Consider the following 13,990-nt stretch of genomic DNA (forward strand, 5'->3'; position numbering starts at 1 on the left):
GTACTACTATAAGTCTATAAGTCATACCTACTGATGACAATTAATTGTTTCTATTGTTTCTATCATTCTATGTAATTGAACATGAAGTATTGAGACCTGAGATGTCATTAAATGTCATTATACAATTGAATGTAAACAAACGATTTATTAACGTCATTTAATATGTTTTATACGATCGAGATTCTGAGTTTCTTTCAGGAGGGTTAATATTTGAGTGTCTTCGGGAATATTTCTCTTGAACAAAAATCTTTTCAATACGAAGAATGTCAACAAGAAAAAAAAAAGAAGGAAAAAAAACACAAAATATTGCGGTGAGCGTGGATCGAACACGCGACCTTCAGATCTTCAGTCTGACGCTCTCCCAACTGAGCTATCCCCGCATTTTGTTAAGTATTTGCTAATGTTTAATTAATTATTCCCATATTTATTCGCTAATATTTAATTAATTATTCCTATATTTCATTTAACTCTCTCCTAATGGACCTAATCTAAAGCTCAGAATCACATATCGAACCAATAAACTCAAGTACTCAAAACAATGGATCTTATGACCTCTTCTACCATATATTTGATTATGTGATGACTTGTTCTTTCTTAAATTAAGAAAGTGCAACAACACTTTTAAATCGTCAATGGTATACTCGAAAATCTAGAAACGACCCTAATCAGATAATGAGTAGTAATACCGAGTCAAGCAACCATTATAAAAAGGTTAAAAACCATGATCTAAAACAACTAGTGTTGGTATTACTAGTTACAAATTTATAATGTAGTGGTTAAAAAACGTGTGGGTCGTCAAGCCATCTCAGCCCTATCAAAATGGTCCGAGTGAAATTAGTTTTTTTTTGTCAATGCTGCGAAAAAGAAAATCAAAGCCAGGTCTTGCCCCATTTCAAAACAAAGTTAACCAACCCTGCAAGACCAAATCTATAAAAAGTCGTGACATAATGCTAGTAGTAGTAGTAGTAGTCACTATACAAAACCGGCTTGATTACACGGCTGGACCGGCCTATCACTCTTTACAACATCATTCCTAGGATTGATAGCAACATCCCTAGTTACAATTGGAAAAATAAAAATCGAAATGGAATCAGTCCAACTCCTACTAAAGAAGGTTACAAAAACACCCACAAGAAAGTTTGGACTATTGACCCCCCCAAACAAAAAAATATATATGAAACTTTACCCAAATGTTGAATTTCCACAGACAAAAAAAGTTTGGACCATTTCAACATTACAAACATGTTATATAACTAGACAAGAACATAACTAAACTTTTATAGTATACAACACAAAAAAAAAAGCTCTCTCTATGGACTGCTATTGCTATGTATGTTTTCTAAACCAAGTTTTCCAAATTCGATTCGAAATTGGTTCCGGAATATTTAAACCAATCAATTTCTCGATATTAAATACCTTTTTTTTTTTTTTTGTTTGGAACAAAGACTATATTAAATACCATTACCATAAAATCACATATTGCAAAAACACTACTCTAATCTAATCTCATTTTTTGTAAGTACTAATAAATCTAGGGAAAAAGAAATATTTAAATATTGACAATTGTCTTCGTAAATTCATCTTCCTCCCCCCCCTCGTTGATCTCACCTTCTTCTTCTTCTTCTTCTTCTCTATTCGTCTTCTCTATTTCCTAAATCTTTCAATGTCGTGTAGTTGACAACAACAAAAATAAAAGACAAAAACTTTAATAACTTGCGCACGTACAGGTGCGCACGATAATGGAGACGGCGCCGCCGTCCTTTGTCTCTAAAGCTAGAACCGCCTTCAATTCCGCCGCTGCTAAAGCGGAGCGCGTCTTCACTGATCTCAAATCTGATCTTGGTATTAATAATTTTTTCAATTCCTCTCTCTCTTCCCCCGTAGCTTCCGCTTCAGTTTTTTTGACTTTGATTTTGGTTTTTGTTTTTTCCTCTTCATTTACTAAAATTTGACTGATGATGAATAGATAGAGAGGCTTATCGCTCCACCTCTGGTTTTTTTAGTCTCTTTTAGGATTAATTCGGATTCTATTTTTGGGGTTCTTCTCTCTTGTCAAATTCGAATTCTATTTCTGTGTTTTTTTCTCTTCGTAGAGTCAAATTCAATTCAGTTTCTTTTTTTCTGGTGAATTTTATTTGATTTTTTTTTTGAATTGGAATTGTTGTTGAAGAGGAGGAGAAGCAATCAGCAAGGAATGAGAATGACTATAAGGTTAGGTTCTTTGCACAGATACACACATTTATGTAACAGATTCGATTTTATAAAAAAAAATCTGGGGAAAATGTGAATAGGAATGATTAAACTACATTTTAAAGGATTTGAAATTTTGGGATTTTGAGATGTAGAAAGCTATTCCCATTACCCATTTTGGGATGATGAGAAGTAAGAAAGCTGTTTACTTGAACCATTTTGGATACTGGTAAAGAGATGTGTATATAGGTAATAGGTGTTGAAATTTTCTTTGCGTTTCTGAAGTTGATGGAATACTATGAGAGTGTTGAGTGACCATAGGTACTTTTTTTTTTATATAGTTTATGCTAATTGGAAATGTTGGGAACAGGAGGAGAATGAAGTGAAGCCTCAGGGATGGAGAACTGCACATATTAGGAAGAAGCAAGAGTGGCAAAACAAACTGAAAAACTTGAGAATTGGGAGGAAAGAAGTTGAAGATCAAGACAAGGCTGAGGATTCAACCATGGCTGCTCCTTTCTATGACGAGAATTTGTTTATTCTTAAAGCAAAGCAAGATCAAGAAGCCAAGGTATTACAAACTGGTCCAATTTTCAGATCGCTTTTGCTGCTACAGGGCGTTCTTAAAGCATGCTATTTTCCTGTAGTCTATACTTTATTTGCTTCTCTGTGTTTATATTATTTATCTTTGAACACCAATTTCTAGGCATCTGATGTCAGCTTCTTGGTAGAATCTTTAAATGCCGTTGATGTGAATAGCATTCCTCCAGCATCCGTTGTGAAGCAGCTGGCTGCAGCAATCGAGTGAGTCTTTATACATAAGTTTAGATCTTTTCCTCTTTCTACTTCATGTAGTTTCTGACGAATTTTTTTCCCAAAAGATTCAGTTATATACCCACTGAGGTTTAAATTTGTAGTAATCCCTGAGGTTGTAGTATATGTGTGCACCAATATTATGTATTCTTTGGCTAAAGCATTTTGCAATGATCCGCTCTGCTTTCTCACTACTACCTTATGATTTCGTTTTTCCAGAGCGGGAAAAAGGGCTAAGACTGTGAAAGACTTTGTTGCATCGTCTGGAAGTTCATCACCAGTGAAGGAAAGGAGTGGCTTGAGCCTCTCTGCAGTGAAATCGTTGGTTCTTGGTGAAAAAGAGGATAAGCTTGGTTTTGATTCAGGAGATGAGGAAAAACTTGTTTCTCTAATCAATGCCTTGTTTAATGCGGGTAGGATTGCCTTAGTTGGAGATACTTTTTTTCTTCATCAAACTATATTCGAGTTACAGCTATTTATCTTTCCAATTGGCAAATATTTTACAGATAGTAGCTTCCTCAGCAGAAAGATTGTCTCTGATTTGGAGTCTCCTACCAACAAAGCATCTTTCGCAAAAGATCTTCATGCTGCTCCCCCTTGTAGCTTTGTTGTTAAGCTCGCTGAAGTAATTGGAAGTTTTACAACACCAAGGAGAATGGCTTTGTTCTGGTGCAGGGTGGTTGATGAAGTAAGTTTTGCGGTGCAAATTTTGGTTTCAGAATATTTCTTTTCCTATTAGTTCTTTCTTCACTTTTCTTAGTGGATAGTTCACTCTATTTGTTAACGTCCTTTGACAAGTCACTACAACAAAATGTGACGTATTGTAGCTCTTTTGACAATTTCTCTCAAATAATCTGGATGCGCAGTTGAGGAGATTTTGGGATGAAGAGAAACACATACCATGGATACCTTTGGACAAGAATCCAGATTTGAAAAGTTGCCTACTGCACCAATGGTTACAGGTTATAAACTGCTGTCTTGCAAGGAAAGCACACATCTTAGCTGCTTCCGAAGCATTAGATGCGATAATGAGGCAAGCCAATCAAGAGTTAGGCGTTTCAGAAGCAATGGGTTCTCCAGCTTCTCTTTTGTATGCTAAAAGTAACTCTGGAGAACTCTTACTCCGCCTGGGCGTTAACCACCAAGTTGAGAACTTAACACTGTTGGAAACTGGTGAACCTGTGTATTCCCCAGTAACCCAGGTTCGTAACTTCCATCTCAGTTGATAAAACTGTAGCTACCTTCTCTATCTCTGAAGTCTTAGTGTTTATATCCATGTAGGAAGGTCCGCTGTTGACGGAAGATCTTATTAGAGAAACAGAGGAATTAGTACTTCGGACAGGGAGGTCAGTGCAATCATTTTATTTTATCATAGTTTAATATAAAATTTATATGCCACAGCAATATTTACCCTATGGGTGTGAAAGTTAGTCAATCTGCTATTATATTTTAAATTGGTAACTGAAAGACCAGGAACAGTGTGTTAGATGAGAAATAATAGACGTGTAATCTGGCTTAATAATATATATTCCATTCATTAATATTCAGACATCTTTCAGATATCGAATTATCTTGATAGATTGGATTGTTGTCTTTCTTATGGTTCAGCATGGGGGCTGGATGTTCTCAACTCTTGTCTGACATGCAAGCTTTCAAGGTGATTATTAAAAATGAATACTCTTTATTGATGTTAGGTATATAAGCACTCATATAAGGAAACAAAATTGTAGCTGGTATGAAATTTGATTAGATCTGTACCTCTCTATTAGGCAGCAAATCCTGGCTGTATTTTGGAAGATTTTGTGAGATGGCACTCTCCACCAGACTGGACTGAAAGTGATAACTTGTCTGGTGATGACTCTTCACCCGTTCGAGGTCAATTAAGTACCCGGATGCAGAAAGAAGGTTCGACTTTTTCTCATATATTTGTCTTGCTCTTGTGATTTGCCCGTGACCCAGTTTCTCTCTGTGGTTACACCATAACTTTAATCTTTCAAGTCGTGCTCTCAACTAGTCTTCCCAACTTTTTCTTTTATATATTATTAGGTAATTTATGGCGTGAGCTGTGGGAAACAGCTAAACCCCTCCCTGCTGTTAAGCAAGCACCTCTCTTTGATGAAGATTTAGCTGTGTAAGTTTCAATAAATATGTCATCTTAAATGTAAGGAAATCTGTATTTGATCACTCATAGAGATCTTGTCCGTTGCTCATAACAGAGAAGGAATCTTGAATTCTTTGGAAGACATTCCAGCTGCTGAACTTTTTGAGCAGCTGTTTGTTTCACTGGTAAGTTTGTAAACACTCGAATCCCTAAATTCATGTTGTAGTATTTTCTTAGAACTAGGTTCTTTGATCTCCAGGAAACTGATAAATTACAAATTCTCTAAGTTGCGCTATGTTAAACAGATGTCGTTGATTAAACAGTTACGATTTTAGCTGTAAACAGCACTTTGACGATTGGATTGGTTCTTAATTTTTCAGCTTTCCCTGGGCTTTGTGATAGTGGAGCCAATTGTAGCCACAAACGATGATTTGTCAAAGCTTTTCTTTGAATGCAAGGATTATGTGGTTGCTATTTGTCAGGGAGGCGCATGGACCGATAAGCTTGATGATCTCTGCCAGGTACTTTACTAGAACTGTGCACAGATTCAAAAACGTATATACATGCTTGGAAATCTCAAAATAAAGATGCAGCTATCACTAGTTAGAGTTAAGAATGTTTTATCAGATGACAAAGTAACATACATTCTAATTGCATTTAACTTGTAGAATCAATATAGAAACTAAAGATGTGATTTGTGTGTGTATTTTTTGGTCCTAATAGGTGTACGAGACCGTGGAAACAATGTTATTACGTCCAGAAGAAGTTTTGAGATCAATGAAACAAACAGAGGATTCGCCATCAAATGGGAGCGAAACGAAACGCCGGTTTAAGCGGCTCGGTTTCATCTTTCGTGGTAGTAAAGAACGAAAGCAGACAAGAGTTCCATCAGAAACTGAACAGAAAAGCACCGAACCTAGCCCGCGCCAATCATTCTCTAGTATTTTTGAAGGCAAGACGTCTCTGTTTGGAAAGAGACCTCCTAGACCTGAAAATGTGACTCTTGTCTGAACTCTTCCTATTTATTTGATTTGTTTTCATCTGGTTTCGAGTAAATTTCTCAGGTTTTTTGTTTTTCCTTTTCTCGGTTTTTAGGTGGTTAAGTTAATCAATTGGTTGGTAACTGTAAAGTTATCTGATTTAAAACATTTCTGAAGGGAAATTTGATATGGTGAAATGGAAATGAATGTATATGATGTATAAGTTTTGAGTTTGTTAACCAAGTAGAACTAGAAATAAATGCAAAATAAAATTTCTTTATTATATTAACTATATATATGTATATAATATATTTTGTATTTTTTAATCTACTATAGTTCTACATCAATACATTATGTAGTGTATAATTTCCATTGTCTACATGTTGTGGTTTATTATATACAAGTTAGGATATCCTTATTATTTATTAAATTTAATTTAGTCAAAAAATATACTTTTTGTGATTTTTCTTTTTCATTTACAATATAGAGATAACAATAATACATAATATATTCTATTTTTTATAATTATATGAGTATACTATAGTTTGACTTTGTAATTTTGGTTGTTTTATCACTATATCATTTAACACTTTTGTATTTATAGTTGTGCAAGTCGATTAAAATGGTGGAGTGTTTTTTTTTGTAAAGTTTGACTTATATCAATTGTTTCTTATTAGTATGGATCAAAAATCTATATATTAATATACTTCCTCCGTTTCAAAATATAGGATGTTTTAGTGGAAACATGCATATTAAGACATAGTTACTTTTATAAAGTTTAACCAATCATAAACAAGTCTGCATAATAAAAAATATAAATTTAATCTAAAAGTTGCATAGAAAATTGGAAACATCCTATATTATGAAACAAAAATATTTCTCTAAACATCCTATATTATGAAACGGAGGGAGTATTAGCTACTGAAAAACACTTCGGTGAAGAAGTAATTTTTTTTTTAACAATTTGTGTCAGTTCAGGCTCCATTTTTTAAAAAAAATTAAAGTTATTATCAATAGTTTATTCACTTGGCTTTCAAAAACATGAAAATAAGTTATTATCAACAGTTTTTTAGAGAATGAATTAATTAAATATAAAATATTTAATGCTAATGGGTGTTGGTCTGATACTTTTGAAAATTTGAATAAGAGAAAATCTTCTTAAGTTAGATTCCAAATTTGATATTATTTAAAATAAAAAATTATTGTAAAATTAATGTTAATGGCATGATTGTAAATAAGTTCTAACTCCAGGATTTATTTCATAAATGTCTCCAAAAATGTATATATAGATATAGATAATGATCGAAAAGGTTGGCGTTGACTTTTCGTAATGATGGATAAAAGCGTTGACCTCCCTCCAGAGCAATTTTAAAAAAAAATGTGACAAATCCACAAAGTTTTGTAATTTTGTTTTTCAAAAAGAACCAATATAACAAATTTTTAGACTGCAAATGGTTGACACAATACCAAGTTGTAAAAGCTTAATGAACATTCAACTAATTTTTCATCATTTGAGATGAAGGACTTTTAAAAAAGGTTCAGCCCATTTCAACTTTAAAAACAAAAAAAAAATGAATAAATTATAAAGAAAAAATGTTCAACTTGTTCATCTAATTTTTTCGGTGAGGCTAAAACCAATTCAACTTATGATTCAAAAGGATGTCTATGATTGAAGGGTTGAAAAAACTAAGTTGAAAAAACTAAGTTGAAAAAAACGATCATTCAACTTATTCATTTGCTAAATAGTGATTGAATGAGTTTAACAATATTCTCTTATTATTTTTCTATTTTTTTTCAAAATTTTTAGTTAAATAAGTTTAATTAGTTTTTCAACATCTTCAACTCAAATTGTGAAAATTATAAATGAATAATATTTTTCAACCCATTATTCATCTCAAATTGTTCAACTATTTTTACCCTTACTAATTTTCAGCAATTTATATTAAAATGACTATTTGCAGACTTAATCAAATAAAATATGCGTCGGTGAAAGCACTTTATCACTAAAATTTCAAACTAGTTTTTGATATGTTTCATAAATAATATATGAAAACACTTTATCACTAATTAAACAAATGTAATTTTGTTTACTTTTTTTTAGTATTTGGTTTTATCAGTTACACAAGCTTTGTTTATCAGTTTAACATAATTTTGGTTTTTCCCTCTTTTATTGTTTAAATCTGGAAAAATCATAGAATTATAGCAATAAATCAAAGAAAGAAAGAAAAAAAAAATTGGGATGATCATTAGTACACAATGATAAAATTTATTCAACTAAAACATAAGCGGGAACCTAATAAACAAACTATTTGGTTTCATTTAAAACATTTAAAGTAAAAATATAATTATTTGTTTAACATATAATTAAAGTAATATGATTTTACTACTATTTTTTTCCTAAGGTTTAGGTTGTATTAAGTTGATCAAATGGTTGGTAACTGTAAATTTTATCTCACTTAAAGCATTTCTCAAGAAAAATAAAATCTGATGGAAATTGAAATGAATAAGATGTGAAACATAGTGAAAAAAGCTTTCAGATTATGTCAAAAACATCAAGGGAAACATCAAACTCAGAAAGTAGGCTTTAAAACGCCAGCGTCTTGATAAACAATTCGCTTGGGTGATAATATGGGCTATTGGGCCTATGAGCGAGCGGCGTCGCATTTCAAGCGTTCTTAATTAACTGAATCCCAGATTTATTAGAAGAGTAAAGTAATAATTAAATTAATCGTAGATCTTATTATATATACTGTGTATCAATATCAATATTATTATTCGTTTTAAATCAAGGGAAAAGGAAAATAGACACGTGTACAGTACTGTGAAATTGCCATATTCGTGTGACTTGCTCAAAGCTGAGAAAGGTCATATGCTTTTCTCCAGCTTCCTCTTCTCTCTCTCTCCTCGTTCAATTTTTTTCTGCAAACCCTAACTTTCTCATTCGGCGCTCAAGTTTCTTAGGTACACGACCTCTTCGGTTAGATTTCTCGATTTCTCTTGATTTCATTTTCGTTATTGCTGTTGGAAATCGTGTTGAGAAAATTTACGAATCTGAGTTTAAAATAGTTCGATTGAAAAGTTATCGCAGCCAGCAGGATCTTAGGATTTCTGATTTTTGAGAAAATTGTTGTTGAGTGATTAACATATACTCCATTTTTCCGATGATTTTGTTCTTTTTGTGTTGTTTCGTTTACGATTTGCGAGTGTTTGAATCTCACCGACGTCTCTATTTTGTGAAACGATGGCAGAGAGATCTGGTGCGATGATGTTGCGTGCTGTTATTAGGAGAGCTTCCACTAGAGGCTCTTCTGTTTCGGTTAGTGTCTTTGATTTCGATACCCATTTTTTTTTTTTTTTGATTTTTCTCCGATGTGATAGCTTTTTTTATAACTGATCTCTCGCTCTGTCTCTGTTTCAGGGATTGGGAAAATCGCTACAATCTACTCGTGTTGCAGCTTCTGCTCAAAGTTTTCATTCTGTTTCAGCTACACAGGTACTATTTGTTTGTTTATGTACATGATTCATCTTTTTCGATTTTGTTTTGTGTTTGGGGACATCTCAGTTGATTCATCTTTATTCATGAACGAACTCAATCGTCTTAAAGATGTTTTGAATCAGTTTTATGAACGAACTCAGTCCTCTTAAAGATGTTTTGAACATATACTCCAATATTTGTGATCTTTTTATGTATCTTCCATTAACAAGCTATGTTGAATTGTGCAGACGTTGGTGCCTCGTGGAAACCATGCTAGTAGCTTTCATCACCGTTCTTGTCCAGGTTATTATTACAACCTCCTTGGTTTTGTTTTTTTGTGATTTTACATTTTCGGTTAATGGAGGCTTGTTTATTTGATGATTGTTCTCTCTATTTGCATTCTTTGCAGGGTGTTCAGAGTGCTCAAGGTTAGGAATCTTAGTCTTTTTGTTCATGCATAGACTAGATGACTCAAATCTCCCACCGTTTTCGTTGAAAGTATTTGTATTCTTGTGTATAGGACTATTTTCAGCGGGTACCAAGGCACAGCCCTGCAAAGATGGGTCAGGCCCTTCTCATCTGATAGTGGTATGATTGCTCCAGATGGAAATTTTCCATTATGTCAAGTTATTTCGTTTCTTTCCCATGTTTTGGAACACCAGTGGCTTAGTCAAGTGACCTTTAGTAACTGCACCATCAATACTTTGATATTCTGCTAACCTTCAATGTTCATTTCATTTCTCGTTCTGAATCGTGTGGCCCAATTGGGTTTTGCTCTTTACTTTTACTATAACGTGTAGTTCTAGGCTTGTTTCACAGTCTCTTTTATATGTGATTGAAGGGGATGTCGTGGAAGCTGTTGTGCCTCACATGGGTGAATCAATCACCGATGGAACCCTAGCCACTTTTCTGAAGAGTATGCTTTTCTTTGCATTATCTTCTTGCTTGTTTCCTGTAAATCTATGTATCTAATATTTCTATTGTCTGTGCTTCTAAAATTCTTCTTGCAGAGCCTGGTGATAGAGTAGAAGCGGACGAGGCTATTGCACAAATTGAAACTGACAAGGTATCAAACAGTTACTTGTTTATTGTCTTCAATGTTTTTTTCCAGTAGTTGTTGGCCGGTAGCTGGTGTAGCTTTCCTAATACTAGTGTTCGATTTATCTCTGTGTTTTAGGTTACAATAGATATTGCTAGCCCAGCAAGTGGTGTTATCCAAGAGGTAAAATATTGTGTCCTTTCTTGTTGTTCCTGTGCTTCTTCTCCTGTAATCCTATGCCCAATTAGTTGTTCCTTTTATGCAGTTTCTAGTCAAGGAAGGAGATACTGTAGAACCGGGAAACAAAGTTGCTATAATTTCTACGTCTGCGGATGCTGAGTCTCATGTTGCACCCTCAGAAAAGACACCAGAGAAACCTGCTCCCAAGCCTTCTACTCCTGCTGAGAAGCCCAAAGTTGAAACTACTAAAGTTGCTGAGAAACCTAAGGCACCATCACCGCCACCCCCACCGAAACAGTCAGCCAAAGAACCGCAGCTTCCTCCTAAGGATAGGGAAAGACGGGTATGCAAACTATGATATCTTTTTCTTTACTTACATAATGTTTTGTGTGTTTTCTCTATGAAAATAACTTTTTTTGACGTGCATATGATTTGATGATATGCTACCTAACAACATTGCAGGTTCCTATGACAAGACTTCGCAAACGAGTAGCAACTAGGTTGAAAGACTCTCAAAACACTTTCGCTTTGCTGACAACTTTCAATGAAGTTGATATGTGAGTTACAGTTAACAACTTGATATGTCCTCAGTCTTTATCATTTTGCAATTCTCTGCACATGTTATTACCAAACTCTCAGTTCACCAACAAAAGTTTCCATCCTCATGCAGGACTAATCTGATGAAGCTCCGATCTCAATACAAGGATGCATTTTTTGAAAAGCATGGAGTGAAGTTGGGTCTTATGTCTGGTTTCATTAAAGTATGCTTAAAAACTGAAAAATTTCCTGAACTAAATAACATATCAAAACTCAACCGCTTAAGTAATCTTCTTTAACTGTTTGTTTCAGGCTGCTGTCAGTGCCCTCCAGCATCAACCAGTAGTAAATGCAGTTATCGACGGAGATGATATCATTTACAGAGACTATGTGGATATCAGTATCGCTGTTGGTACCTCTAAGGTTAGTTTACGCAACTCTTCCAAACATTGAAACATAATATCATCTTGAACTTTTGGGGTCTTATTGATTGATTCCTCTTCTCTGTGTATTGTATCCCAGGGTCTCGTGGTTCCAGTCATAAGAGGTGCTGACAAAATGAACTTTGCTGACATAGAGAAAACGATAAACGGTCTTGCTAAGAAGGCTAATGAAGGAACCATATCAATTGACGAGATGGCAGGAGGATCGTTCACAGTATCAAATGGTGGTGTCTATGGAAGTCTCATAAGCACTCCTATCATCAACCCTCCTCAGGTTCAGTTCTATCCTCTAGATACTAAAAACCAAACAAAGGAACGTGGTTATGTATTTCCTTACTAATTGCAAAAAAATTCATATGTAGTCTGCTATTCTTGGAATGCATTCGATTGTGCAACGTCCAATGGTTGTGGGAGGAAACGTAGTACCGAGGCCAATGATGTATGTCGCGCTGACTTACGATCACAGGCTAATTGATGGAAGAGAGGCTGTGTATTTCTTGCGCCGTATCAAGGATGTTGTGGAAGATCCCCAGAGGCTTCTCCTCGACATATGAGAAAGATCGGAGACAAAAAGTAATCATAAGTTGCTGTCTATTTACCAGTTTCCTTTCAGGTAAAACGTTACAGATATTGCAATCTTCAAACGATGCTTTGACAAAAAAAAAATACGAAACCTTTTTGGGAGTTTCTTTATAGTTCCAAGAGTTTTTGCCGGGCGAGGAAAGCATCGGTTTATTGAGTTTTATTTTATTAAAAAAATATTCACACAGTTTGAACAAAATGTTACAATTTTGACTTCAAAAAATAATGCCACTGATATTTGTTGGGTAAAAATGATTTTCATTTACGTGAGTTCATGATGTGATGCTATTATGCTAAGTATATGGGTTAGTATTACGTTTCCGTGTAGTTTATATTTCAAAAGTTCAATGAGACGAATGAAAATGCTTGTTGGGGGATTGTCCCAAAGATTTCTTGTTAGTATCAGTTACTTTAGCCAATTTTTACATATGTAAAGATAAAAATAACATAAAATAATTACAAGTATGAGACCTCACCTGATATGTTTACTTGGAATACGACATACCAAAAGTTATACAATGACCAAAATTTGACCAAATAGTAATTGCATAGAAAAATATAATATGGAAAAGGAAAATTTGTATCTCCTAATCAAAAAAGGAAAAAACGAATTTAGCTCTCTATAAAAGGGATCTGGGCAAATTGAAAACATGTATTCTTGAATCTCAACAACAACAACAACATCATCAACATGGTATCATCCTCTCTGCTCTCGTCTGCTTCGTCTATAAGGAAATCTAGGAAAACAAGAATTTGCCTCGATTCTTTACCGGAAGATCTTCTTGTGGAGATTTCGTCAAGCATCGCAGCTTCTTCCTTGTCAGAGGTTCGTAGTCTCAGATTAGTTTCGAAACCGTTTCGAAATATCTGCGATGATCAATATGTTCTCTGCCGACTTTCGCTCCAAGAAACCCCTCTGTTCCCATGGAATCACGACAATGAAACGTTCTCCAATTTTTTTAAAAGATGTCGCAAGAATGGAAACCCCGAAGCTTTGTTTCGCAGAGGATTCATCCACTACTTTCTTGATAACCGTGAGCACAAAGGACTCAAATATCTAGCTAAAGCTGCAGAAAAAGGAAACAAAGAGGCAGCATATGTCTATGGGCTGATTCTAATCTGTCTTGGAGGCCAAACAAAACAAAAGGGTTTCAAGATCTTGTCTTCTTCTGTTAAAAAGCCGTTGATGTCAACTACGGTAGAGGATCTGGTGGAACTTCGACACAAGATTGAAAAGATTAGAGAGTTCGTTTGGGATCATGCCAACCCGGTGATGGAACGACTCAAAACAGAGTATGTTCGAGAGAAGTGCAAGTGCGATGGTAAAACAACGATGTTCTTATTAGCAAGGAATCCTTACGGTGAGGACAAAGACATGAATACTTCTTCTTCTGCTTGTGAGTTTTGTCTGTGGGATCACGAAGTTGAACTTTTCTGTAAGAGAATTTAGTGGATCAGTAATGTATTAAATTGAAAATTAACTAATAAAGAATAAATTTGGTTTTACTTTATATGCGTCTTTAGATACATTCATACGAAGAAGAGTAATGGCCAATCCTCCATTGCTTCGATTGCATTGAACCTAATACTAATAGATCGTAAACTAGAGAGCTTCTTTCGGATTTAAATTTTATAATCTCGTTCACTTCT

The 13,990-nt window shown here is 34.5% G+C and overlaps 2 protein-coding genes, 1 non-coding gene and 1 pseudogene across 9 annotated transcripts; 3 read left to right on the forward strand and 1 right to left on the reverse strand.

The window, feature by feature from the left end:
* Positions 1-307: 307 nt before the first annotated feature.
* On the reverse strand, positions 308-380 carry TRNAF-GAA (transfer RNA phenylalanine (anticodon GAA)). Its single transcript has one exon. It is a non-coding gene; the product is annotated as a tRNA-Phe (tRNA).
* A 984-nt stretch (positions 381-1,364) lies between these two features.
* LOC104731333 (uncharacterized) lies at positions 1,365-6,307 on the forward strand. Of its 4 annotated transcripts, none has more exons than XR_015570545.1 (14): positions 1,365-1,842; positions 2,171-2,211; positions 2,561-2,761; positions 2,897-2,994; positions 3,223-3,416; positions 3,510-3,691; positions 3,870-4,205; positions 4,268-4,349; positions 4,563-4,660; positions 4,773-4,908; positions 5,050-5,134; positions 5,220-5,289; positions 5,485-5,625; positions 5,828-6,307. XR_015570545.1 is itself a non-coding variant. In XM_010450669.3 (14 exons), exons 1-14 carry the CDS (start codon positions 1,740-1,742, stop codon positions 6,113-6,115), a joined length of 1,989 nt encoding a protein of 662 aa, XP_010448971.1. In that variant the 5' UTR covers positions 1,365-1,739; the 3' UTR covers positions 6,116-6,307. The 4 variants fall into 4 exon arrangements, 1 of the variants encoding a protein (XP_010448971.1); XR_015570544.1 differs by having other exon boundaries at positions 4,612-4,660; XR_015570543.1 differs by having other exon boundaries at positions 4,285-4,349.
* Positions 6,308-8,835: 2,528 nt separating this feature from the next.
* Positions 8,836-12,592, forward strand: LOC104731352 (dihydrolipoyllysine-residue succinyltransferase component of 2-oxoglutarate dehydrogenase complex 1, mitochondrial). 3 transcript variants are annotated; one of them, XM_010450698.3, is made up of 15 exons: positions 8,855-9,045; positions 9,333-9,400; positions 9,503-9,577; positions 9,808-9,862; positions 9,969-9,987; positions 10,080-10,147; positions 10,401-10,475; positions 10,570-10,625; positions 10,737-10,781; positions 10,864-11,121; positions 11,241-11,335; positions 11,449-11,539; positions 11,628-11,738; positions 11,838-12,032; positions 12,121-12,592. In XM_010450698.3, the coding sequence occupies exons 2-15, from the start codon at positions 9,347-9,349 to the stop codon at positions 12,310-12,312; spliced, it is 1,389 nt and encodes a 462-aa protein (XP_010449000.1). In that variant the 5' UTR covers positions 8,855-9,045; positions 9,333-9,346; the 3' UTR covers positions 12,313-12,592. The 3 variants fall into 3 exon arrangements, with proteins under 3 accessions (XP_087327212.1, XP_010449000.1, XP_087327219.1); XM_087471086.1 differs by lacking the exon at positions 9,969-9,987 and having other exon boundaries at positions 8,836-9,045; positions 9,808-9,883; XM_087471093.1 differs by lacking the exon at positions 9,969-9,987 and having other exon boundaries at positions 8,858-9,061; positions 9,808-9,883.
* Positions 12,593-12,939: 347 nt separating this feature from the next.
* LOC104755194 (putative F-box protein At1g67623 pseudogene) lies at positions 12,940-13,849 on the forward strand (annotated as a pseudogene). The gene has a single exon (XR_015570546.1). The product of XR_015570546.1 is annotated as a putative F-box protein At1g67623 pseudogene (transcript).
* Positions 13,850-13,990: the final 141 nt, after the last annotated feature.

This window comes from Camelina sativa, chromosome 2, assembly GCF_030686135.1.
Source record: "Camelina sativa cultivar CO46 ecotype springtype chromosome 2, ASM3068613v1".
Classification (NCBI taxonomy): domain Eukaryota; kingdom Viridiplantae; phylum Streptophyta; class Magnoliopsida; order Brassicales; family Brassicaceae; genus Camelina; species Camelina sativa.

Excerpts from the sequence above, each read along its gene's own strand:
- LOC104731333 (XM_010450669.3), top strand. The coding sequence starts at position 1,740 with ATGGAGACGGCGCCGCCGTCCTTTGTCTCTAAAGCTAGAACCGCCTTC. Across the intron at positions 2,995-3,222 it reads CAGCTGGCTGCAGCAATCGA|AGCGGGAAAAAGGGCTAAGA; the intron begins GTGAGTCTTTAT and ends TCGTTTTTCCAG. Across the intron at positions 4,661-4,772 it reads CTGACATGCAAGCTTTCAAG|GCAGCAAATCCTGGCTGTAT; the intron begins GTGATTATTAAA and ends CCTCTCTATTAG.
- LOC104731352 (XM_010450698.3), top strand. The coding sequence starts at position 9,347 with ATGATGTTGCGTGCTGTTATTAGGAGAGCTTCCACTAGAGGCTCTTCT. Across the intron at positions 10,626-10,736 it reads CACAAATTGAAACTGACAAG|GTTACAATAGATATTGCTAG; the intron begins GTATCAAACAGT and ends TCTGTGTTTTAG. Across the intron at positions 12,033-12,120 it reads CTATCATCAACCCTCCTCAG|TCTGCTATTCTTGGAATGCA; the intron begins GTTCAGTTCTAT and ends ATTCATATGTAG.